Source organism: Schistocerca piceifrons, chromosome 5 (assembly GCF_021461385.2).
Source record: "Schistocerca piceifrons isolate TAMUIC-IGC-003096 chromosome 5, iqSchPice1.1, whole genome shotgun sequence".
NCBI lineage: Eukaryota > Metazoa > Arthropoda > Insecta > Orthoptera > Acrididae > Schistocerca > Schistocerca piceifrons.
This window is the reverse complement of record NC_060142.1, coordinates 697,142,136-697,169,847: the sequence shown is the minus strand read 5'-3', so window position 1 is coordinate 697,169,847 and position 27,712 is coordinate 697,142,136. Positions and strand designations below refer to the sequence as shown.

The 27,712-nt window shown below is 45.8% G+C and overlaps 1 protein-coding gene across 1 annotated transcript in view; it reads right to left on the bottom strand.

Moving 5' to 3' along the window:
• The window catches only part of LOC124798203, a 443,817-nt gene that overhangs the window by 233,565 nt on the left and 182,540 nt on the right, over nt 1-27,712 (bottom strand). The window contains exon 3 of the mRNA XM_047261505.1: nt 5,093-5,246. Coding sequence (XP_047117461.1) covers nt 5,093-5,245 — 153 coding nt within the window. The 5' untranslated portion in view covers nt 5,246. The remainder of the gene's footprint in view (nt 1-5,092; nt 5,247-27,712) is intronic.

The window sequence follows — 27,712 nt, the reverse complement described above, 5'->3', positions numbered from 1 at the left end:
GAGTCTCGGTCCGGCACGCAGTTTTAATCTGCTCCAACCCTTACTGCCTTCCTTCAACTGATCAGGTTACATTTTAGAATAAATAATACGGTAGATAAACTGGAAAGTAGAATAGCTCGAGAGGTCAGAGTAAGGGCGCCGTACAGAAGCTCTGTGATGGCGGGTTTCCCTACCGGACGCGGTACGGAGCGACCAGTAGCCGGACAGAGGGCGCGGTCGGAGCAGCTGGTGGGGGCCGACGCCCACTCGACGGTCCGCCGCGGCAGCAGAGCAACGAACTCGCGCCCGCAGCCGGCCAGCTAGCCGCCGAGGTCCGGCAGCCGACAAGCGCGCCGACCTTCGGCCCGGATCGTGGCTGCCACTCTTGTGGTCACATCTCGTACCGCAAAGAAAGGCACGTTTCGTCAGAAACTTTTCTAGTGTGGCTCACTGCCTTACAGAGAATTCCAATATTCCCCGAGGTAGGCAACGGGCCGACACACGACGTCAGAACCTCGGAACTACCTGCTGCTAGGGGCATTTCTTTCTGCTTCGCTACCACTGGACTACACTTGCACTAAATTCGCTCTCTCGACTGGATGTGTTAAACGACATTTTGAAGAAAGTGTTACTACTAGTGAGAACGAGTCACGTTTTCCATCAAGATAGCGACTCTTTTGAGCAGTCTTTGTTTAGATTGACTCTACCTACACATAAGTAAAAACACATTGAAAATACCTTGTGAAACATCACAGATGAAACATCTGACGGCTGCAAGCGTTTTCATTTTCATTTTATTTTCAAGCAAGTGTCTGATCCATGCGGCTTTTCGCAGATGATGTTGTAGTATAGAGAGAAGTAGCAGCGAAATGCAGGAAGATCTCCAGCGGATAGGCATTTGGTGCAGGGAGTAGCAACTGACACTTAACAGAGACAAATGTTATGAATTGCGAATACATAGAAAGAAGGATCCTTTATTGTATGATTATATGATAGCGGAACAAACACTGGTAGCAGTTACTTCTGTAAAATATCTGGGAGTATGCGTACGGAACGATTTGAAGTGGAATGATCATATAAAATTAATTGTTGGTAAGGTGGTGCCAGGTTGAGATTCATTGGGTAAGTCGTTAGAAAATGTAGTCCATAAACAAAGCAGTTGGCTTACAAAACACTCGTTCGACCTATACTTGAGTATTGCTCATCAATGTGGGATGCGTACCAGGTCGGGTTGACAGAGGAGATTGAGAAGATCCAAAGAAGAGCGGCGCGTTTCGTCACAGGGTTATTTGGCAAGCGTGATAGCGTTACGGAAATGTTTAGCAAACTCAAGTGGCAGACTCTGCAAGAGAGGCGCTCTGCATCGCAGTGTAGTTTGCTGTCCAGGTTTCGAGAGGGTGCGTTTCTGGATGAGGTATCGAATATATTGCTTCCTCCCTACTTATAGCTCCCGAGGAGATCACGAATGTAAAATTAGAGAGATTCGAGCGCGCACGGAGGCTTTCCGGCAGTCGTTCTTCCCGCGAACCATACGCGACTGGAACAGGAAAGGGAGGTAATGACAGTAGCACGTAAAGTGCCCTCCGCCACCCACCGTTGGGTGGCTTGCGGAGTATAAATATAGATGTAGATGTAGAACCATCATGTCACAAACCACAGCCGCACCATGCGTACCTACAGATAATGCGGAAAAAGGAATGAGAAGAGGTCAAATGGTTCAAATGGCTCTGAGCACTATGGGACTTACCATCTGAGGTCATCAGTCCCCTAGGCTTAGAACTACTTAAACCTAACTAACTTAAAGACATCACACACATCCATGCCCGTGGCAGGATTCGAACCTGCGACCGTAGCAGCAGCGCGGTTCCGGATTGAAGCGCCTAGACCAGCTCGGCCACAATGGCCGGTATGAGAAGAGTGTCACTGTCATGCACGTATATACACCACACAACGTGTTATATTTGAGTGTCCCGTTCTTACTGAGGTTGTAATGAAAGAAAAAACAAGACAATTTTATACTCAAGATGCAAAGCAACCGACAAACTATGAAGACAATCTAGCAATCTTAAAGATGCTAGGTAATAAAATACGTAACTTAGGACAGCAACAGTGAGCGGTACAAATATGACAGCTCAAAAACGGATTGTAATCTGCACCAGCGGAAAATCTGGTTCGTCAGTCATCCCTGGTGCACACCTCAAACGTCGCGAAGAAGATGGAGGCTGGGATATGCGATGGATGCTCCCTTTCCTGTCTCTGAAAGGCGATCGGAGTAAGGGGGTGGCTTCCGACAGGACCGCCATCACACGTGGGCTGGTTGTCTTCGGATTGCCGGCCAGGTGGCCGAGCGGTTCTAGGCGCTACAGTCTGCAACTGCGCGACTGCTACGGTCGCAGGTTCGAATCCTGCCTCGGGCATGGATGTGTGTGATGTCTATAGGTTAGTTAGGTTTAAGTAGTTCTAAAGTCTAGTGGACTGATGACCTCAGGTGTTAAGTCCCATAGTGCTCAGAGCCATTTGAACCATTTGTCTTCGGGATGGACCGAACACACTGCGAACTGGAGTTGCCGTATAATCAGATGATGTCCTCCCTCCCATTTACTGTACTACGAGTAGTTGTACTTGGAACAGCGCTCAGTAATTAGTAAAAGTAGGTACAGTAGTAGTAAGAGCACTGTAGGAGCAAACTACTGACGCTGGGGTTAAAGTCGTTAATTAATTAACGGAACTTTGGGCAGTGGTTTCCTGTAGTAAAAACCCACGACCTCATCGCAGGGATGATAACCTGTTGAGAATAGTCCAGCAAAGCTAAGCGGCCAGTACATATAAATAATGGATAAGAAGTGATAATTATAAAAGAGAATGGACCTTATTGCTTGTTTAACTAGCTGTTACTGGCGGGTGCGTTCGCATATCAGTAGCTTTTTGATGGTGAGTAAGTAAACTATTGTATGTGCAATAACATGAGCTGCCCCAAAGTGTCTGGCTGTTTGGGTAAGAATAGCTCGCGATGTGAGCGCCCCTGCCCCCACCAACTGCTCCAGCGGACGACGACGCAGAATGTGCTGCGTTGCCGTCACGTGATGTGTGCAGAGGACGATGGGCATCCATGCATTGTGCTGTCTGAGTAGCTGTACATTACACAACAAATTTAATAATTTCTAAGGTTACTTACGTTCCCTGGTGCAATAAAGGATATTATATTCCATACCGCAGCTGACTTTCTTAGTGGTTGACCTTTTCCCCTTGCCTTCCAAAGTAGCCTATGTTCATCCTCATGGTTCAAGCTATCTATCGCTTGCGCCTTGACCCGCGGTTACGCAGGATCGGGCATGGTTACCCGGATTTGGCATGTTAATGTTTAAGGGGTGGCCGGATGCTCTTCCTGCCACCACCCTGTACCCGCAGGGAGGGAATCAGTGTGCCCCAGTGTGCGATTTGCAGGGGGGGATGGGGGGGATTTCCCCCCCTCTGCATCAGACCATCATCTCCTCTGGTTTTAGTTTATGCATCCCAACCTGGGATGTTTATTTCCCACGCACTGGAGTAAAACTTCACATATAATTTAAATTTGTTGTGCCGAACACTGAAAGTTTTTAATACAATCTTACTATTAATACTGTTAATATGTATGCTTATTAATTTTGAAAAAGTGTTATGTAGTAGGTAAGCATTTCAAAACATTTAGATCTAAACGACAAGACGACGCACGCCACATTTCCGTAGCATATCACAATGTTGCAAGACGCCGCCCCAGCTAAACGAGGCTTTAGATTGTATTGTATGGTGGATGTGATGTGTTGCGTACGAAACTAAAACTTGGAATCAGATCCAAACGGCGTAGAAAACTGTGAAGAGGTGTCATCCTGCAGCAAGATAACGCTCGCCCACATTCTGCCAAACGGACAGCCGACGCAATAAAGGAGTTGAGATTCGAGGTGCTGGAACATCCACCATACAGTCCAGACCTAGCTCCAAGCGATTTTCACATGTTTGGACCCTTAACGGAAGCACTACAGGGAAGAAGATTTGAAAGTGATGAAGACGTCATTGCTGCGGTGCAAAATTGGTTACAGATGCAACCGAAAAACGTATTTTCTGATGAAGTAAAAAAAACTCGTAAAACGTCGGGAAAACTGCATTGAAGTCCAGGGAGGTTATGTAGAAAAATAACGCATGTTTCAGTTTTCTATCATCAGAATAAGTACAGCTTTTCACAAATGTGCCTTTCCGTTTGAGTTCCCCTGGTATACCTGTATTTAGATGATTTTGTAAATAAGCTCCACCTATAATGTACTTTTAAAGATATAACAAGGGATGGCTTTTCTGATAGTGCTTACGCATCAATAGTGAGTTTCGGCATTAACATCTATTTATAAATAACTGTTTAACCATGGGTAACGCCACGGTCCAAGCTAGTAACATATATAATTATACCAACCCCCTAAGACATCCCCCCGACTGGTAAAAGCACAAATCGAACACTGGTGTCCCCTAGCTGTCTGCGTCTAGTGTAAATCGTGAAATAGTGTGAATGTGTTTCAAATGTCTGCGAGTGGTGTAACTGAGGCGGGACGTGGGGACCAGCCCGGTATTCACGCAGTAGGATGTGGAAAACCGCCTAAAAACACATCCAGGCTGGCCGGCACACCGGCCGTCGTCGTTTATCCGCCGGGCGGATTCAATCCGGGACTTGCGCGCCTACCCGAGTCCAGGAAGCAGCGCGTTAGCGCTCTCGGCTATCCTGGCGGGTCCTCATGGTTCAAGCTATTTCCACGCTTAATTTCACTGAAATCATTTCGTCGGTTTACTCGTGAAAAGGTAGCAGAGTTACTTTTGCATTTATAATATTAACGTGGAATTAAAATTTAAAAATTAAAAAGCACCCCGTATATTGTACCTTGCAACTGAAAATGAACTACGAGTACGGGTGTGTGTATTGACGTAGACTATACTAGCTACAGGAACATTGGACGCTAATGTGTCATACTGTACTCGGCCATCCAGAAGCAGTAATGCGGCAGGCATAGTGCCTCTGCTGGGGAAAAGTCACGGAGCTAGTAGATATAGGCAGGTAGTTGTGGTAGGTAAGCTAAGCGCGGCAGGTACTCACCGCGGGCGAGGCCTCGCTCAGGCTGGAGTAGGAAGAGGAGCGGCTCGAGAGCAGCGGCTCCGGGCTGCCCAGGCTGGAGTAGCTGGCGGTCGAGCTGAGGCTCAGCGTGTCCGAGCGCGACCGGAACGGGCTCAGCTGCACGTGCTTCAGCATCCTGCGACACAAGAAACACACCCGCCGTCACAGTCTGGCGACCGCAGCGCCGCCACGGCACGAGCCGGGGTGTGCGTCTCCAGGGAAGACCGCTGCGTCTCCGCCGCAGGTCCGCCGCTCTCCCTCTCCGATAACAAAGGCCAGCAAAACAGCTCTTCTCTATAAAAAGATCTGCCATGAAGCTGCTCGCAAGTCTATGGAAGACATGGTGGGTAGTCCTACATTCCATTTTTTAACCTGTCTCCAGAAAATATGACACCCCCCCCCCCCCCACCCATACTTGCCACACTTCTAACAGCCGTGTACCGCAAGTCTCTAGAGGAACGGAGGGTTCCAAATGATTGGAAAAGAGCACAGGTAGTCCCAGTCTTCAAGAAGGGTCGTCGAGCAGATGCGCAAAACTATAGACCTATATCTCTGACGTCGATCTGTTGTAGAATTTTAGAACAAGTTTTTTGTTCGCGTATCATGTCGTTTCTGCGTTTCTGGAAACCCAGAATCTACTCTGTAGGAATCAACATGGATTCGGGGAAACAGCGATCGTGTGAGACCCAGCTCGCTTTATTTGTTCATGAGACCCAGAAAATATTAGATTCAGGCTCCCAGGTAGATGCCATTTTCCTTCCGGAAGGCGTTCGATACAGTTCCGCACTGTCGCCTGATAAACAAAGTAAGAGCCTACGGAATATCAGACCAGCTGTGTGGCTGGATTGAAGAGTTTTTAGCAAACAGAACACAGCATGTTGTTCTCAATGGAGAGACGTCTACAGACGTTAAAGTAACCTCTGACGTGCCACAGGGGAGTGTTACGGGACCATTGCTTTTCACAATATATATATAAATGACCTAGTACATAGTGTCGCATACGGCTTTTCGCGGATAATGCTGTAGTATACAGAGAAGTTGCAGCATTAGAAAATTGTAGCGAAATGCAGGAAGATCTGCAGCGGATAGGCACTTGGTGCAGGGAGTGGCAACTGACCCTTAACGTAGACAAATGTAATGTATTGCGAATACATAGAAAGAAGGATCCTTTATTGTGTGGTTATATGATAGCGGAACAAACACTGGTAGCAGTTACTTCTGTAAAATATCTGGGAGTATGCGTACGGAACGATTTGAAGTGGAATGATCATATAAAATTAATTGTTGGTAAGGCGGGTGCCAGGTTGAGATTCATTGCGAGAGTCCTTATAAAATGTAGTCCATCAACAAAGGAGGTGGTTTACAAAACACTCCTTCGACCTATACTTGAGTATTGCTCATCAGTGTGGGATCCGTACCAGGTCGGGTTGACAGAGGAGATAGAGAAGATCTAAAGAAGAGCGGCGCGTTTCGTCACAGGGTTATTTGGTAAGCGTGATAGCGTTACGGAGATGTTTAGCAAACTCAAGTGGCAGACTCGGCAAGAGAGGCGCTCTGCATCGCGGTGTAGCTTGCTGTCCAGGTTTCGAGAGGGTGCGTTTCTGGATGAGGTATCAAATATATTGCTTCCCCCTACTTATACCTCCCGAGGAGATCAGGAATGTAAAATTAGAGAGATTCGAGCGCGCACCGAGGTTTTCTGGCAGTCGTTCTTCCCGCGAACCATACGCGACTGGAACCGGAAAGGGAGGTAATGACAGTGGCACGTAAAGTGCCCTCTGCCACACACCGTTGGGTGGCTTGGGAGTATAAATGTAGATGTAGATGTACTGCAACAACACTTGTTCCGTACTACACTGTTGGCACTATACATGATGGCAGGTAACGTTCTCGAGCTATTCGCCAAACTCGAATCCTTCCATCGGACCGCTACAAGCTATAGCGTGAATCATCACTTCATATCACTCGTTTCAAGGCATCCACTGTCCACTGACTCCGCTGTTTACATCACCCCATGTCGCTTAGCTTTCACTACAGAAATTTGTGGCCTAATAGCAGCTGCTCAACCATTGTTCCCATTATTTTTAACTCCCTACGTACAGTCACTTTTGAACTCATGAGTGATTTCTCGCGCTGGTTCCATGTCCATGCAATTTTTTTTTTTTTCCTCACGTCGAACCAGCGCTATTCTCGACGCTCCCTGTCAGTACATCACGTCTGGTTGGTTTTGATTTAGCTGTGATTGATCCTTCGCTTTTCCACTTCACCATCACGTTAGCAACACTCGACCTGGACTGCTTTGGAGGGTCTAAATGTCGGTAATGGACTTTTTATTAGGATGACATCCAATGATTAGTCCATATTCGAAGTCACTGAGCTTTTGTGACCGATCCATTCTGACGTTACTTTATCTCTACTGACTACACAGTATCCCGCGTCTCCTTTTACATTCTCTGATACGCCTCTCTAGAAGTTAATTACACAATACATAGAGGTGTCCGGATACTTTCGATCAGAGAGTATAGAGGAGTCTACTGTGGAACAACTGCCGCGCAGAGTGGCCGCGCGGTTTGAGGCCCCATGTCACGGATTGCGCGGCCCCTCCCACCGGAGGTTCGAGTCCGCCCTCGGGCATGGGTGCGTATGTGTTGTTCTTAGCATAAATTAGTTTAAGTTAGTTTAATTAGTGTGTAAGTCTAGGGACCGATGACCTCAGCAGTTTGATCCCTTAGGAATTCACACATTTGAATATTTTTTCAACATCTGGAACAAATCATACATTAAAACTGTGTGCCGGACCGAGACTCGAACTCGGGGCCTTTGTCTTTCGCGGGCAAGTGCTCTACCATCTGAGCTACCCAAGCACGACTCACGCCCCATCCTCACAGGTTTTACTTTTTTCCAGTACCTCGTCTCCTACCTTCCAAACTTCTATACAGTTCGGAAGGTAGGAGACGAGGTGCTGGCAGAAGTAAAAGCTGTAAGGACGGAGCTAGAGTCGTGGTTGGTTAGCTCAGATGGTAGAGCACTTGCCCGCGAAATGCAAAGGCCCCGAGTTCGAGTCTCGGTCCGGCATACAATTTTAATCTGCCAGGAAGTTTCACATCAGCGCACACTCCGCTGCAGAGTGAAAATCTCATTCTTTTCATGGCTTGTTCCACAATCTCTGTACTTACATTTTCCTATATTCCAGCCAATAAGATAGTAAAGAAAAGAAGCAAAAACCCTAGTTGCAGGCAGGATGAACTCATTTTGAAAACTTTTAGCAACTGTGGACCCAGGTGAAAGTAAAGTCGTCATAACAGAGATCCTAAACATACCAGCTCGACACACAAAACTGCTCGAAGTGTTGAAGAACTGTTTGCCGTACTCGCGTGTGTTGAACTGCGCCTTAACGCTGTGGTAAGTTTCATGAAAATCCACTCAAGAAGATGAGGAGAAACGTAAAATGCCAACGGATACTGCTTATAAGAACTTTCGAGTAGACACAAAAGAACGCCACTGCCTCCATGGCCGAGACGTCGGGTATATTCAATGACAGTTATTTTACAAATTAACGCGGCATCATAACCAGAAAACTTTCCTGTTAACGTACTCTGGTCGCGGGTGCCTACGCTCTTAACAGAAAGTCCTGGGCTCTCAGGATGTGCCATTGACTGAAAATTCTCGGTTTTTGACTGCGGTTAAAGCCATCATTCTCAGGAGTTAAAACGAGAATGCCAAGGTGTCATTACATGTGCGAAGAAGCAGAGTCCAGAATCTTCCAATTGCGTTGGGGTTTGCCATCACAATTTGTTCATTAGGGTGTGCAAATACTTGAGTAAAACTTCTCATTAATCGATTACATCAATATAAAAGAAGCCATTATACACGACTGACCATTAAAATTGCTACACGACGAAGATTACGTGCTACAGTCCCGAAATTTAACCGACAGGAAGAAGATGCTGTGATATCAAATGATTAGCTTTTCAGAGCATTCACACAAAGTTGGCGCCGGTGGCGACACTTACAACGTGCTGACATGAGGAAAGTTTCCAAATGATTTCTCAAACACAAACAGCAGTTGACCGATGTTGCCTTCTGAAACATTGTTGTGATGCCTCGTGTAAGGAGGAGAAATGCGTACTATCACGTTTCCGACATTGATAAAGGTCGGATTGCAGCCTATAGCGATTGCTGCTCAAGTTTGGATTGGATTGGATTGTTTGAGGGAAGAGACCAAACAGCGAGGTCATCGGTCTCATCGGATTAAGGAAGGACGGGGAAGGAAGTCGGCCGTGCCCTTTCTAAGGAACCATCCCGGCATTTGCCTGGAGCGATTTAGGGAAATCACGGAAAACCTAAATCAAGATGGCCGGACGCGGGATTGAACCGTCGTCCTCCCGAATGCGAGTCCAGTGTGCTGCTCAAGTTGTTCGAGATCCAATGACTGTTAGCAGAATATGGAATCGGTGGGTTCAGGAGGATAATAAGGAACGCCGCGCTGGATCCCAACGGCCTCGTATCACTAGCAGTCGAGATAATAGGCATCATATCCGCATGGCTGTAACGGATCGTGCAGCCACGTCTCGATCCCTGAGTCAACAGATAGGGACGTTTGCAGGACGACAACCATCTGCACAAACAGTTCGACGACGTTTGCAGCAGCATGGACTATCAGCTCGGAGACCATGGCTGCGGTTACCCTTGACGCTGTACCACAGACAGGAGCGCCTGCGATGGTGTACTCAACGACGAACCTGGGTGCACGAATGGCAGAACGTCATTTTTTCGGATGAATGCAGGCTGTGTTTACAGCATCATGATGGTCGCATCCGTGTTTGGCGACATCGCGGTGAACGTACATTGGCAACGTGCACCCCATACCATCACCCGGCGTGATGGTATGGGTGCCATCGGTTACACGTCTCGGTTACCTCTTGTTCGCACTGACGGCACTTTGAACAGTGGACGTTACATTCAGATGTGTTACGACCCGTGGCTCTACCCTTCATTCGATCCCTGCGAAACCCTACATTTCAGTAGGATAATGCACGACCGCATGTTGCAGGTCCTGTACGGGCCTTTTTGGATACAGAAAATGTTCGACTGCTGCCCTGGCCAGCATATTTTCCAGATCTCTCACCAACTGAAAACGTCTGGTCAATGATGGCCGAGCAACTGACACGTCACTACTCTTGATGAACTGTGGTATCGTGTTGACGCTTCATGAGCAGCTGTACCTCTACACGCTATCCAAGCTCTGTTTGACTCAATACCCAGGCGTATCAAGGCCTGCCAGAGGTGGTTGTTCTGGATACTGATTTCTCAGGATCTATTCACCCAAATTGCGTGAAAATGTAATCACATGTCAGTTCTAGTACAATATATCTGTCCAATGAATACTCGTTTCTAATCTGCATTTCTTCTTGGTGTAGCAATTTTAATGGCCAGTAGTGTAAATTTACGAAATGGGGGCTCCTAAGCGAGAATGTTTCTTGCGACATCGTTGGCGGTTCAGGACGTGCGTGCTGTAAGAGTTGGCGAGTTTAAAAGCCCTAACGGACAGGAACGGAGCGTGGCGACGTGCGGAGCCGGCGTTGGTTGGACGCGCGCCCACGCGTCTTATGGCGGGCAGACTGTCCGTCGCTGCGTAACTAATACCGGGTTATTAGCCACCCAACGGCGGCAGCCTTCCCAATATGTCGGCAGCCGGCGTGACTCGGGTGCTGATAGGGCGTGGCAGGGGGGGGGGGGGGGGGGGGGGGGGGGGCGGGGCGACGAGTGGACGCACGACGTGTGCCGTCAACACTCGCGGCTCCTCTACTTTCCCTTTCGCCTGTTGGGAATCCTCGTGAGTCTCCATACAGCGACCTGCACGAAGCGCATGGTGAAACACGAAGTATTACCGGTGTGCCGACCGTAGCAAACATGTATATTCTGAATACAATATTGCTTATAGTTATGAATCTAAAGGTGACAGGGGTAAAATACAGGGAGCGAAAGGCTATTTACAATTTGTACAGAAACCAGATGGCAGTTATAAGAGTCGAGGGGTATGAAAGGGAAGCAGCGGTTGCGAAGGGAGTGAGACAGGGTTGTAGCCTCTCCCCGATTTTATTCAATCTGTATATTGAGCAAGCAGTAAAGGAAACAAAAGAAAAGTTCGGAGTAGGTATTAAAATCCATGGAGAAGAAATAAAAGCTTTGAGGTTCGCCGATGACATTGTAATTCTGTCAGAGACAGCAAAGGACTTGGAAGAGCAGTTGAACGGAATGGATAGTGTCTTGAAAGGAGGATGTAAGATGAACATCAACAAAAGCAAAACGAGCATAATGGAATGTAGTCGAATTAAGTCGGGTGATGCTGAGGGAATTAGATTAGGAAATGAGACACTTAAAGTAGTAAAGGAGTTTTGCTGTTTGGGAGCACAATAAATGATGATGGTCGAAGTAGAGAGGATATAAAATGTAGACTGGCAATGGCAAGGAAAGCATTTCTGGAGAAGAGAAATTTGTTAACATCGAGTACAGATTTAAGTGTCAGGAAGTCGTTTCTGAAAGTATTTGTATGGAGTGTAGCCATGTATGGAAGTGAAACATGGACGATACATAGTTTGGACAAGAAGAGAATAGTAGCTTTCGAAATGAGGTGCTGCAGAAGAATGCTGAAGATTAGATGGGTAGATCACATAACTAATGAGGAGGTATTGAATAGAATTGGGGAGAAGAGGAGTTTGTGGCACAACTTGACAAGAAGAAGGGACCGGTTAGTAGGACATGTTCTGAGGCATCAAGGGATCACAAATTTAGCATTGGAGGGCAGTGTGGAGAGTAAAAATTGCAGAGGGAGACCAAGAGATGAATACACTAAGCAGATTCAGAAGGATGTAGGTTGCAGTAAGTACTGGCAGATGAAGAAGCTTGCACAGGATAGGGTAGCATGAAGAGCTGCATCAAACCAGTCTCAGGACTGAAGACCACAACAACAACAACATGACTCTTCCAATAGTGTAGCTTTAGTTTCACCTCAAAAAATTACTTTTACGAAACTCTATCTACACGTAGGCAGGGGGTGATGGAAATCTTCTAATGGAAACTTATTGATCGCTCCTTGTAAGAGGTGCCAATCTTATTTGGGGCCAGTGTTTTGGGTAATAATGTGTTCCTCAACACAGAAAATAGAATTTTTCTTCACCGTTCAACATGAGTAACACCTAACGCAGTAACATCGATCAGAGTAGACGACAATTTTTGAGTGTGTCATCGACAACAAAGAAGCTGGAACTGAAGCTTTACCACTGTTGTTGCCTGGTTAATTTCACACTAATTTCGGTCGTTTTAGATTACTTGCAAACCATCATTTTTACCTCCTAGCAGCACCTGCAGGAATGCGCTCGATATGTTAAACTCATGATACGTTTTTCTGATTAGTGAGGCGCATGAGTGCCAGTTTTGGTTCGAATTGTTCCAGGGATTCCAAGGCTCCTACCCACTCCGACACCTCTGTGGGCACTAGAGATGTATTGCCCCAAGGTATGTTTTTACAGACGGGAAATCAAATGTCTACCACGTCTGGTTGAAACTGCTTTAGCCCTCAGTTTGTAACATCCATCTCTTAGGCGGATATAAAAGCTCTCAATATATTGTTGACAGATGTGCATTGTTACTTGGATCTGATATTTCAGCTATGTTTCATTCGTGAGTTGAACGTGATACTGTGGGGACGTCATTGCCTAATTTCCACGATAGTATTGTTTTACTCGCACACTAACGTCAGTCACATCGTCTCCCAGGCGGATATTACTATAAAGGTAAGATTTTTACTCCGTCTGACATGCGGATATTACTCTAACCGAGTAAGCTTTTTTCCTGTTATACTCCTTAATTTTCAAATATCTCATTACTTGTAGATGGATATTAGTGGAGGGATACCTTGAATGTCCACAAAGAAGCAAAGGAATGGTTCTATGGCTTTAGAGCAGTTTGAATAGAGCGAAGACGATTATCATTCAGACGATTCTTACGTTCCTGAGGAAGATCACGTATCGGATTCACAGCATGACAGTGATTCTGAAATCGATGTGAATGATAGTCTCTGCACGCCCGAGAATGAACAAGATGGTGTTGACTCTCTGCAGAGTAGGGAAAATGATGACACCGAAACTGACAGAATTTATCATGGCAAGATGAACTATTTCTTTGCATGTACATCAAGATATTTGAGAAAACACATGTCAAGTTTAGAAACTACTTCATTTGAAACAGAAATATTAAATTTTGTGAATTTTGCAAAAGAATAATATCCCTTATAAACTATTTTATGTAAAAACTAGTTCTTAATTTTATAACTTTTTCGTATTGTATTGCAAAATGTGATTGAAAGACAATAAAAATATTAGTATTAACTTTTCATCCAGCTTTTACACTGTTATTTATTTTCGGTATTCACTACAGTGGAAATTTTTTGAAAAATTTGGTCATCTTAGTCTCCCAGACGGATGTTACCTTAAACGCCACTTTTTCACATGTTACGAAGTAAGGGTTAGACATTCGTAGTTCTCCCCCCCCCCCCCTCCCTCCCCCCCCCCCGATGTGTTTCTACATAATTATGTATCATAGTCAGAAAAGACGATTTCCGCTCTATCTAGTTGCAGAGAGCACGCAACATAGCAACATATTATAGACAGAATTCTCTGAAGTGGTGCTATACAGTAACGCTCTCGCAGGAAACTGCAGCACGGCATAAGATCTGGCCGTAAGGAAATGGTATCACTATCTGCAGACGAAGGCGTTATTAACTTCACAACTCGTAGCGCCGCTAAAGTAAACTTCACTCTCCAAGCCGCACCAGACGGTGGTAGATTCCGTCGGTTAAGCAGCAACAACAACCGAAGCGAGATCCGTGGCCAGCTCGTTGCCTAACGTAACCGGCGCGAGCCGACCGTCAGCCAGCCATTTACCACTTGTTTGCGTGTCCGGAAGAGACAAGTCTCCCTGATTTACGAAGCCATCGCAGGCCGCTAATCGAGCAGCGGTGTAAACATCCGGCTGGCTGGTACGCTAAGCTTCGCAAACGAAGAGGTGAAACAAGAAAGAAGTCAAGCAGGAGCACATTGTAACTGTTATCTCTATCCCTCTGCCAGTACCTGAAACTGATTTTCAAACTTAGCGCTTCCAGTAAAGCCTTTAACTCTGCCTCGATTCATAATTTTCTACGAAAACGGAAAATGCATAAAATTACATCATTTCTGTACGTTCTCCAACATGAAACAACCACTGGTTGGGGGAAAAAATATTGCGCCATTCCACATGTTGGCAAAATTTACGATATCTGTGACAAAAAGTTAAAGCCACGCAATTACAGATCTGCCTTCGACAACACCAACAGCATGTATAAATTTTTATTCAATAGTAAAGACAATCTGCAACTTTTCACACACAGAGCGGTGAGTATAAAATCACTTACAAACACCATGGAAAAGTATATGTTGGTCAGTTAGGCAGAGCTGTGGCAATTACATCATCTGACATGAGAGAAGTCAGAGATTAAGAAATACATATTCAACCTCTGTCGAACATATTTTAATAGAAAACTACATATACGATCTATATTGTGAACTTTTAAATGTTCAAATGCGTGTGAAATCTTACGGGACTTAACTGCTAAGGTCATCAGTCCCTAAGCTTACACGCTACTTAACCTAAATTATCCTATGGACAAACACGCACACCCATGCCCGAGGGACAAAACGAACCTCCGACAGGACCAGCCCTTTCCGCACTGTCCGCAATGAAATCGCAACGGTATTTCAGCATCGACACTCCTCTTACGAAGTTTTACAGACTTTGCAGCATCACAGTAAACACATTCCCTTCTTTCCTCGTCAGACAGAACTCCATATCTGCGGGAAAAAGTCAAACAATTCTCTACGCTGCATATCCATAGAATTAGAGTTTTCCACGACAGAGAATCCGCCGAAGAAACGGCAGGAACACCAGACATTACTCGCGCTATCGGCAGAAACCGTCTGGGTTTTCCAGTCAAGTCACAAATAATTCGCGCGGGAATGTAATGTAGAGGAACTAAAGGAACGACGGGAAACGGATAAAAATGACGATCACAAATTCATAACGCCCGCCACGAGACTCGGATGATCGATTTACTATCGCACGTTCGAAATTTGATTGGACCCCGCGACTTCGATAGGCAACCATTCTTGGAAATTACCTTAATACACTACTGGCCATTAAAATTGCTACACCAAGAAGAAATGCAGATGATGAACGGGTATTCATTGGACAAATATCTTATACTAGAAATGACATGTGATTACATTTTCACGCAATTTGGGTGCATACATCCTGAGAAATCAGTACCCAGAACAACCACCTCTGGCCGTAATAACGGCCTTTATACGCCTCGGCATTGAGTCTAACAGAGCTTGAATGGTGTGTACAGATACAGCTGCCGATGCAGCTTCAACACGATACCACAGTTCCTCAACAGTAGTGACTAGCGTATCCTGACGAGCCAGTTGCTCGGCCACCATTGACCAGACGTTTCCAAATGGTGAGAGATCTGGAGAATGTGCTGGCCAGGGCAGCAGTCGAACATTCTCTGTATCCAGAAAGGCCCGTACGGGACCTGCAAGATGCGGTTGTGCATTATCCTGCTGAAATGTATGGTTTCGCAGGGATCGAATGAAGGGTAGAGCCACAGGTCGTAACACATCTGAAATGCAACGTGCACTGTTCAAAGTGCCATCAATGAGAACAATAGGTGACCGAGACCTGTAACCAATGGCACCGCATACCATCACGCCGGATGATACTCCAGTATGGCGATGACGAATACACGCTTCCAATGTGCGTTCACCGCGATGTCGCCAAACACGGATGCGACCATCATGATGCTGTAAACAGAACCTGGTTTCATCCGAAAAAATGACGTTTTGCCATTCGTGCACCCAGGTTCGTCGTTGAGTACACCATCGCAGGCGCTCCTGTCTGTGATGCAGCGCCAAGGGTAACAGCAGCCACGGTCTCCGAGCTGACAGTCCATGCTGCTGCAAACGTCGTCGAACTGTTCGTGGAGATGATTGTCGTCCTGCAAACGTCCCTATCTGTTGACTCAGGAATAGAGACGTGGCTGCACGATCCGTTACAGCCATGCGGATATGATGCCTGTCAACTCGACTGCTAGTGATACGAGGCCGTTGGGATCCAGCACGGCGTTCCGTATTACCCTCCTGAACCCACCGATTCCATATCCTGCTAACAGTCATTGGATCTCGACCAACGCGAGCAGCAATGTGGCGATACGATAAACCGCAATCACGAAATGCTACAATCCGACCTTTATCAAAGTCGGAAACGTGATGGTTCGGATTTTTCCTCCTTACGCAAGGCATCACAACAGCGTTGCACTAGGCAACGCCGGTCAACTGCTGTTTGTGTATGAGAAATCGGTTGGAAACTTTCCTCATCCCAGCACGTTGTAGGTGTCGCCACCGGCGCCAACCTTGTGTGAATGCTCTGAAAAGCTAATCATTTGCATATGACAGCATCTTCTTCCTGTCGGTTAAATTTCGCGTCTGTAGCAAGTCATCTTCGCGGTGTAGCAATTTTAATGGCCAGTAGTGTATTACTGCCGAATATTTTAAACAGAATCGTGCACACTTTGAGACATGAGAAGCGGAGCGTACAACTGGCCAGCAGAGCAGTTCGTGCCGCGCCTGCCGGTGTGCGGAGCGGCGCCCACGTGGCGGAGGCCGGCTTATCAGGTGCGGTTTACGAGGCGGCGGTGCCTCTACAGACGGCCTGCCGCTGCCCACGCCGCCGTCAGAAAGGCAGGGCGCGGCTGGAGGGACGGCCAGGTGGCCGCGGTAGCTTGCATAAGCACAGGCGGACGCTGCGCCGCAGATCCGCCGCCGATACGCCTGGCCGAGCGAGTGCGCGCGTAGCTCTGCGCTCGTACCTGCCTGGCTGCCGCCGGCGACTCCCCAGGTAACGACGGCGCACGGATGAAAGGGGAAAAACCAACAGGTTGGGGCGTGCAGCGTGGCACGGTGAAGATCCGGCACTGCGTATTTATCTACTCATTTCCTAGCCGTCAGACTTCTCACTTCCTCTCCCTTGCCAACCTCTTCATATCAGAGGTACACTTACACACAACGTCCTCTATTATACACTACTGACCATTAAAATTGCTACACCACGAGGACGACGTGCTACAGACGCGAAATTTAACCGACAGGAGGAAGATTCTATGATATCCAAATGATTAGCTTTTCAGAGAATTCACACAAGGTTGGCGCCTACAACGTGCTGACATGAGGAAAGTTTCCAACCGATTTCTCATACACAAACAGCAGTTGACCGGTGTTGCCTGGCGAAACGTTGTAATGCCTCGTGTAAGGAGGATAAATGCGTACCATCACGTTTCCGACTTTGATAAAGGTCGGATTGTAGCCTATCGCGATTGCGGTTTATCGTATCGCGACATTGCTGCTCGCGTTGGTCGAGATCCGATGACTGTTAGCAGAATATGGAAGCGCTGGGTCCAGGAGGGTAATACGCAACGCCGTGCTGGATCCCAACGGCCTCGTATCACTAGCAGTCGAGATCACAGACATCTTATCCGCATGGCTGTAACGGATCGTGCAGCCACCTCTCGATCCCTGAGTCAACAGATGGAGACGTTTGCAAGACAACAACCAGCTGCACGAAAAGTTCGACGACGTTTGCAGCAGCACGGACTATCAGCTCGGAGACCGTGGCTGCGGTTACCCTTGACGCTGCATCACAGACACGAGCGCCTGCGATGGTGTACTCAACGACGAACCTGGGTGCACGAATGGCAAAACGTCATTTTTTCGTATCAATCCAGTTTCTGTTTACAGAATCATGACGGTCACATCCGTGTTTGGCTACATCGTGGTGAACGAATATTGGAAGCGTGTATTCGTGATCGCCATACTGGCGTATCACCTGGCGTGATCGTATTGGATGCCATTGGTTACACGTCTCGATCGCTTCTTGTTCGCATTGACGGCACTTTGAACAGTGGACGTTACATTTCAGATGTGTTACGACCCGTGGCCCTACCCTTCATTCTATCCCTGCGAAACCATACATTTCAGCAGGATACTGTACGACCGCATGTTGCAGGTCCTGTACGGGCCTTTCTGGATAGAGAAAATGTTCGACTGCTGCCCTGACCAGCACATTCTCCAGATCTCTGACCAACTGAAAACGTCTGGTGAATGGTGGCCGAGCAACTGGCTCGTCACAATACGCCAGTCACTACTCTTGATGAACTGTGGTATCGTGTTGAAGCTGCATGGGCAGGTGTACCTGTACACGCCATCCAAGCTCTGTTTGACTCAATGCCCAGACGTATCATGGCCGTCATTACGGCCAGAGGTGGTTGCTCTGTGTACTGATTTCTCAGGATCTATGCACCCAAATTGCGTGAAAATGTAATCACATCTCAGTACTAGTATAATATATTTGTCCAATGAATACCCGTTTATCATCTGCATTTCTTCTTGGAGTAGCAATTATAATGGTCAGTAGTGTATGTTCTATATATGTTACATATAGACTCTACAGGCTCTTTTTTTTCTCTCTTCACCTGAGCACTTGGATCTGTGGTTAGCAAACTACACTCGTACACGGAGGACGGTGGTTCAGATCTCCGTCCAGCCACCCAGATCTACGTTCTGCGTGATTTCCCCGATCAATGCCAGAACGGTTCCTTTGGAAGGTTGCGGCTCATTTCCTTCCCCTGTCCGAGCATGTGCTTCGTCTCTAATGGCCCTCAACACTAATCTTTCTTCCTCTTTCTCTTCTTCTTCCTGTGACTCTCTCGCACCTTCAGAAAATAAAATGGAACGGTATAATTTGCATCCAGGAAACAAGATAGCGTAACAGTTGACCATCAATGATTTACATCTGGCATTTACACTAGCTCAAGTTCGACACACAACAATAAGTACAAAGGCAACGTTCTGACTGGCTCATTCATCATCGCCCAGCCCAAGCCACTGAGAAACTTAAAATTTGGGGAGCGTGTTAATGCTGTACTGTAGGCATCGTTTAAGAAGGGATTGTTCGAAATTTCGCTCCTAAAGGGGAGAAATAGAGGATGAAAATTAATAACAAAATATTTCGTTATGTTGAAAAGATTTAAAGATAAATCTATCAGAATTGTCATTTCACTTCCCGGTTAGGTATGAAGAAATATGTGTTGCGGGATGAAGGTTTCTATGCAAATATGACCACAAGAACGCAAAAGGCATGATTAACAAAAACCTTGGACTCGATCTACCACAATCGTTTTTTCGATCAAAAATCTAGTCGGGATAGACCATGCTTCTATGGCCTTATTGGCCGTGGAAAATTTAGGTGTTGCAATTTGTGAACAACGTAAATACTCGAGGAACGAGAAAAAGGTGTGCAAACCATACAATCCATGCCCTCGAATCAACGGGCGCTAAACTCGTACATTATAATACTGTTGACACATTAATCTTTCCTTTCGAAAAGGTGATCGCCTGACCTTACGCGATCGAAACACACACAATAACAGTATGCTTTGTTCCAACGTTCTTCGTAAAACGATAAAGAAGCAAATTAATTATCAAAACAATCTAGAAAAATCATGTAATAAATGTCAGTTCATTTAACTTTCTCCAAAGCATTATACTACAGGTGTACATTATATTCCGTAGCTCGTGGTCGTGCGGTAGCGTTCTCGTTTCCCACGCCCGCGTTCCCGGGTTCGATTCCCGGCGGGGTCAGGGATTTTCTCTGCCTCGTGATGACTGGGTGTTGTGTGATGTCCTTAGGTTAGTTAGGTTTAAGTAGTTCTAAGTTCTAGGTGACTGATGACCATAGATGTTAAGTCCCATAGTGCTCAGAGCCACTTTTTGTACATCATAATTTTGCAGTTAATTAACATTGACACTGAAATAGTGACAGTAAGTGTTCATGTTGCAAGTCAATTCTGTATTATGAAATATGTAACGCAAGAAAAGAGAAATTTGTTAACAGCGAGTACAGATTTAAGTGTTAGGAAGTATTATCTGAAAGTATTTGCATGGTGAGTTGGAAAGTATGGAAGTGAAACGTGGACGATAAATAGTTTAGACAGGAACTGAATAGAAGCTTCCGAAATGTGGTGTTACAGAAGAATGCTGAAGATTAGATGGGTAGGTCACGTAACTAATGAGGAGGTACTGAACAGAATTGGGGAGAAAAGGAATTTGTGGCACAACTTGACTAGAGGAAGGGCTCGGTTGGTAGGACATGTTATGAGACATCAAGGGATCACCAATTTAGTATTGGAGGGCAGCGTGGAGAGCAAAAATCGCAGAGGCAGACCAAATGATGAATACACTAAGCAGATTCAGAAGGTTGTAGTCTGCAGTAGCTACTTGGAGATGAAGAAGCTTGCACAGGGTATAGTTGCATGGAGAGTTGTATAAAATCAGTCTCTGGACAGAAGACCACAACAACAACGCAAGAGTTTAATATCCTGCAAGGATAAAAAAGAAGAAACATTGAAATACTTCTTAGTACAACTGGCAAAAAAAGCATCAAAAATAAAGACAACTTTGCTGTGTATCACTTTCTACTTCGACTGTTTTCGGAATGAAATCCCCCCTAAGACAGGCATGATCTTAACGGTATTAGGAAACTGAGAATGCCTCTCGGTGCAAGATCTAACTGGATCAAAGTTTCAGATACTATGTGGCGCCGGCCGGAATGGCAGTGCGGTTCTAGGCGCTACAGTCTGGAACCGCGCAACCGCTACGGTCGCAGGTTCGAATCCTGCCTCGGGCATGGATGTGTGTGATGTCCTTAGGTTAGATAGGTTTACGTAGTTCTAAGTTCTAGGGGACTGATGACCACAGCAGTTAAGTCCCATAGTGCTCAGAGCCATTTGAACCATTTTTTTTAATATGTGGCGTGCGTGATGTGTGCCGAACACCGACGTACAACAGCAAGGTGATCGACTAGCCTTATTCCTTACCCGAGAAGGGGTTCATCTCATCCCGTGGCCTGATATATTCCCTGGCTAAAGGGAGACCACTTCAATGTTAACGGTAGTTTCTAAGCGGAGACGTTTAAGTCCTAATTACGAGAGAGCAGGTTTTTCCGCAGTAGACGCGCTGCGCGTTTCTACAACGTGAATATTAAGTTACATTTTATTAGAGAGTATTTGCACCAGTGTTAATGAATACATACTGGGTTATGGGCCGTAGTAAAACACGAACCGCGAGGCAGCGGTTCAGCATGGGAACGTCGAAGAACAAAAACTATATCAATGCAGCCATTAAAATTGTGCTGTGAATGCAGCAACGTAAATAAGCCAACTTCCTAGTGGAGGCACCTACATGAAAAACAGACTCTCCTTCTTTTGGCAAATTCTAGCTTTATCCAAAACTTGGTAATCAGTGCTCTCTGAACAAAGTGTAAACTTTACGTTGAGTTCACTACTAGTATGCATTTAACCTGAATTCATGAAGCGAATTCAGAATTCTCCATTTTCCATATCCCATATACCAAGATTAGTGACAGTGTTAACAAGTCACAGGGTAGCCGTCCTGTCCTGACCACGAATTAGTTTCAGTCCCACCAATATGAAAAAGTATATAACTTTAAAATTTTCCACATAATTACTCTTTATTATTATATTAAGCAACGAATATGAGAAGATATTGGAAAAAAGCAAACAGTCAATTGTTTTAAGGAATTGGATTGACTTTGGAGCCACTAGGAAATACGGTTTTAACCACTCATCATTTCATGTGACACATTTGAAAGCAAATTCGCATTTACCTTCGACGCAGTCTCACATCTCAACACTTCCATGAAATCATGGGTCAAAATGTACAGATGTGTGTGAAATCTTATGGGACTTAACTGTTAAGGTCATCAGTCCCCAAGCTTACACACTACTTAACCTAAATTATCCTAAGGACAAACACACACACCCATGCCCGAGGGAGGACTCGAACCTCCCCCGGGACCAGGCGCACAGTCCATAACTGCAGCGCCTGAGACCGCTCGGCTAATCCCGCGCGGCGAAATCATGGTTCCTAAAACAAATTATAGCCCTGCATATCAAGCATAAATGGGCGTAAATTTTGTATCAAACCCATATACAGCCCCAGTGCTTTATTTTAGAAACCACTCATAACAGCAGTAGTACAAATTCAAATTTACGTTTTGTATACACTTACTTTCACTGACAATGATCTCATCAACAAGGCAACTATAAAAGAAGAAGAAACGAAGAAAAAGCCGAGCGTTGCTTTGAACCCTATTCGTAGAAGTACCTCAGTGTACCACTAGGAGTCTCTGTCTTGCAACAGCATTGGTGGTTTCATGCAAATGGCAATGGAACTAAAAAATATTAATAAAATTGTGGTTTCAGCTAGTTTTCCAAGTCTCTCGAAATGCTACTAGCCAGTAACGAAAAAAAAAAAAGCTATGAAGAACTTATTGACAAGTCCCAGCTAGTGAAGTATGTCTACTGATACCACTCTCGACGAAACCTAGGATTTATTACCCGATTACCTATAAGCTATTGGAATTTGTCAGGATCCTTGACCGGCGACAGGCCTATTTTATTTTAAGAGGAGGGAGAGGGAGAGGAAGACATCAAAGAAGGATGAGCAGGTCGCAAAAGACGAGGATAGGGCAGAAAATTGTCCATGTTTTCTACAGAGGAATCGTTCTAGCTTCATCTGCAGTGATTTCCTTAAACCACAAAAGTGATCAGCGACAGTAGTGTAGCGTCTCTCGGCGACTATGGTGACCTAAGTCTACCCCCAAAACTCATTTTGTGTACGAAAACATGTGGTACCAGGCAAGGGTGAAGAGTAAAAATGTGTGAAGAACGTTGTACGTATGTACAACCAAAAAGCAAACAAACAAAAAATGCACAGGCAGGACGACAAACTTAAGTACAGGACATACAACACAACTTCTGTCGGAAAAGTATTTTCAAAATTAACAGTTCATTAAGCAACTTCTTCCGATTGCTTTGGAGGTGATATGTAGCTAAACCCTAAAAAGGTGCAAGTGGAAGCCGATCTGCAGAAATCCAGTTAATCTAAATCCAGGGGAATAGTGAAAACAAAATAAAAACGTATGTTAAAATGTTGAGGACGAAAATAGAAAAAACAGCAACGGATTTTGTAAAATACTTTTACAGAAATAAATCGAGATCCCTAGAAGGAGACACACAAGTGTCGAATCATGTTTTGGTTGATACAAAAAGAGAAATACACAATGTTTCATAGACGACATAACTGAAAAAAAAAAAACAAATTTAATTCGCAAATACGAACACTCGTCAACAGGAGCTTCCATCCCCAGCAAGATGATTATTTGTCACTCTGTTGGGACTGTAGGAACAACACGCATACATTATACTACAGGCTACACACCGTGCGACGAAAAATATGAGCTGTGCTAAATTATACGGGAGCAGGAATCTGCACGTGGTGGTGGTGGACTCCTTACCTACTGCTCCATGAAGGGGTGTACACGCTTCTTGACTGCAGCTGTTCATCCAGTACACTGTGTAATGGATAGCTTTCTCATCCTTTACTCTGATGTATGTAGAGGTCGATAACGATTTCTGCACAAAATGCAATAGTCATTACAGTCGTGTAGCATCGAAAGAAATTTCCTTATTACGTTAATAATAAAGAAAATATAAAAGAGCCTGTGTCTGATTCCAGCAAGAGGAACAAAAAATTAAGAAAGCATCTAGGTCAAGAAAAACTAGGTAAGGCTTGGATAGATTTTGAAAAGAGGAATTTGTGAGAGTGTATAATCTATTTCAAACATGATACGCGCGAGGAAACTGAGATTTGCAGGTCAAATTATGGGGAAAACCGACAAAATTTTGACTAAGAAGATATGGATCACAAACAGGAAAGAATTCAATAAAAAATTTCAGGAAATATTGCGAGGCAAGTGCAGTAAGGAGGAAATTTCATCCATATATAGCAGTGCAGGGTAGATCCATGATAGGAAAATGGTGGAAGATCATGGATGGATTGACACCTGGGTCAAAATTAAGATCATGAAAGGAGAGACAAATAGATGGTGCGAGAGTTTGAAGAGGTTTAAAGGAGAAAAAAGAGACGTACTGAACAGGTCACGCACGATCCAAAAGGGTTGAAACGATTAAAATCAATAAAGTAGTTTCTAAATTTAACGTCGTTATGTACTCCACAGTACATCCACACTTGTGACTAAGGAAGGTGAATATTATTGCCTTCTTCCGAATGTAAAACACTAAATCATTCACGGACAAACCCGAGATTCAAAGTTTAATACGAAATTTGTCATTTTTTGCATGTTCAAACTATTATAGGAAGGGGAAGTTGCATTACGTGTCACCAATTCTGAGGTTTTTGACAATTGTTGTTTCACCTCCGACTTCGAATCTGCACTATGTTGGATCTTAGGGATACCAGAAATCCCTAAGATCCAACATAGTGCAGATACGAAGTTTTGCTATACATTCCTCCATAACTGGGTGTGTTAGTCCGTTCTCCAATCGGAGGAAGGCAAGCACATACCACTTCTAATAGAAATCATGCCTAATACATCATTGTGGTTCAGTCTGCAGCGGAGTGTGCGCCGATATAAAACTTCCTTTAGCACTTCGTCTTCAGGCCACGAGTGGCCTACCGGCACCATCCGACCGCCGTATCATCCACCGAGGAGGATGCGGATAGGAGGGGCGTGTGGTCAGCACACCGCACTCCCGGTCGTTATGATGGTATTCTTGACCGAAGCCGCTACTATTCGGTCGAGTAGCTCCTCAATTCGCATCACGAGGCTGAGTGCACCCCGAAAAATGGCAACAGCGCATGGCAGGTGGATGGTCACCCATCCAAGTGCCGGCCACGCCCAACAGCGCTTAACTTCGGCGATCTCACGGGAACCGGTGTATTCACTGCGGCAAGACCTTTGCCATATAAAACTTCCTTGCAAATTTAAACTTTAAGCCCCACCGGTACTCGAATCCGGGACCTTTGCCTTTCCCGGTAAATTATTCCATCGAGTGTGCTACCAAGCACGAGTTACCCCTTCTCACTGCTTTACTTGCACCAGTCCTCATCTATCTTCTATACTTCGCAGACGTTCACCTGTGAAACTTGCAAGACTAGCAGTCCTCAAAGAAAGGATAGTTCGGAGACACGGCTTAGCCACATCCTGGGGGACTGTTTCCAGAATGAACTTCTTCACTATGAAGGGGAGTGTGTGGATTCAGTTTTAATCCGTCAGGAAGTTTCAACCACTGTGGTATTCAAACCAACTTCCCCGTTGAGGACAACTTTACTGACCGAGCCTCGGAAAAGCAAACGGATACTTATTGTGTACATAGTTCCGCGTAGTCAGCGCGTACACAACTTTCCCACTAGAGCGCGCCCAGCTAAGCACAACAGCGCAGGCACAGCGCTCGTCCGTCTCCGCACTACGAGATGGCGCTGTCTTAGAGGCAGACCAAATTCTGCTACGCCGATCCGCGTATTAATATGTAACGCAGCCAGTAAGATTGCTTCTAACGTAGAACCTTTTCTCCTCGCGGATCACACTCGCGAAGTGATACCTGAACGCTCGAGGTATTATAACGAGTGTACAGCCCTCCGATTAGTCAGTCTGCATCAGTCCGTACTAGTCTGCATTTGTCTGTACCAGTCTATAGTCAAGTTTCAGTCTGCGCCTAATAAGATTATCATATTCCTGTATATAGCCATGAAGATAAATGAATAGACACTTTGTCAAGTATCACAGATATGTGAGAATAAGATTAACGTACCAAGACCAAAGGAACTTCAGATTGTCAATTGTAAATAGCATCCAGAACCAAGTTCAGTAAGGTTTATGATTGTTATTATTTTAATAAATGTGTGAAAATTAATCAAGTTCTGTTTAAAGTCGGTCACGGTCAATCTGCTACTCTAAGCGTGAAAGTGGCATTTCTATCGTCTGACCTAACGGCAGAAGATAAACACGCCACGATAAGACCACGAGACATATTGCTGACACTCGCCTACTTCGCTAGAGCGACAAGTCAAATAATCTGATGGTGTGTGTACCGAAGGTCTTACAGTACGCACACCACAGTACTCTACTAAACTGCACAAATAAATGCTGACATGTGAACTTGCAGATCGTTAAAAACATTTCATTGAGGACCAAACTCAGTTTAGCTTGATAACGAGGTCTGGTGACGATTCATACAGGAAATATGTGTACGTGTACACCTTGACAGGGTTGGAATGATGTCAGGGACTGCCCACTGTGGGCTAGGTTACCGAGATTAGCTTCTAAGTTGTGGATAATCACGAGGCCCGTCATGCACGCTGGCGCAGCAGTGAGAACGGGTACCAGCTGGGACGCGGGCCGAGGTCTGTCCATTTAAATGTGGGAACGCCGCAGCCGGGAGGGCAGGCGGGGTCTTTTTAAACACACGGGCTGGGGGATCCGGAATGCGGGCGCTCGGCCATGGGCATGAGGGGGTGAGACACTGGGGGGGGGGGGGGGAGGGGAGGGGGAGGGGGCGGATGTGGACCGGTGTGCGCTCTGATGCCCTCCGGGCTGTGCGGAGGCGGCTGGGTCCGGAGATCCGCAGTCAGTTGCTGCGTCTACATGCAACACAACTTGCAGGAGGCGGGAGTCTAAGTCTGGAAGATGATTTTCACTGTCGTAATCGCACGTTGCCCTGTACACATTTTGCTAACCCGATGAAATATACCACTACTGGCCATTAAAATTGCTACACCAAGAAGAAATGCAGATGATAAACGGGTATTCATTAGACAAATATACTATACTAGAACTGACATGTGATTACATTTTCACGCAATTTGGGTGCACATATCCTGAGAAATCAATACCCAGAATAACCAACTCCGGCCGTAATAACGGGGTTGATACGCCTGGGCATTGAGTCAAACAGAGCTTGGATGGCGTGTACAGGTACAGCTGCCTATGCAGCTTCAACACGATACCACCGTTCATCAAGAGTAGTGACTGGCGTATTGTGACGAGCCAGTTGCTCGGCCACCATTGACCAGACGTTTCCAGTTCGTGAGAGATCTGGGAATGTGCTGGCCAGGGCAGCAGTCGAACATTTTCTGTACCCAGAAAGACCCGTACAGGACCTGCAACATGCGGTCGTGCATTATCCTGCTGAAATGTAGCGTTTCGCAAGAATCGAATGAAGCGTAGTGCCACGGGTCGTAACACAACTGAAATGAACGTCGACTTTTCAAAGTGCCGTCAATGCCAACAAGAGGTGACCGAGACGTGTAACCAATGGCACCCCATACCATCACGCCAGGTGATACACCAGTGTGGCAATGACAAATACACGCTTCCAATGTGCGTTCACCTCGATGTCGCCAAACACGGATGCGACCATCATGCTGTAAACAGAACCTGGACTCATCCGAAAAAATGACGTTTTGCCATTCGTGCACCCAGGTTCGTACACCACCGCAGGCGCTCCTGTCTGTGATGCAGCGTCAAGGGTAACCGCAGCCATGGTCTCCGAGCTGATAGTCCGTGCTGCTG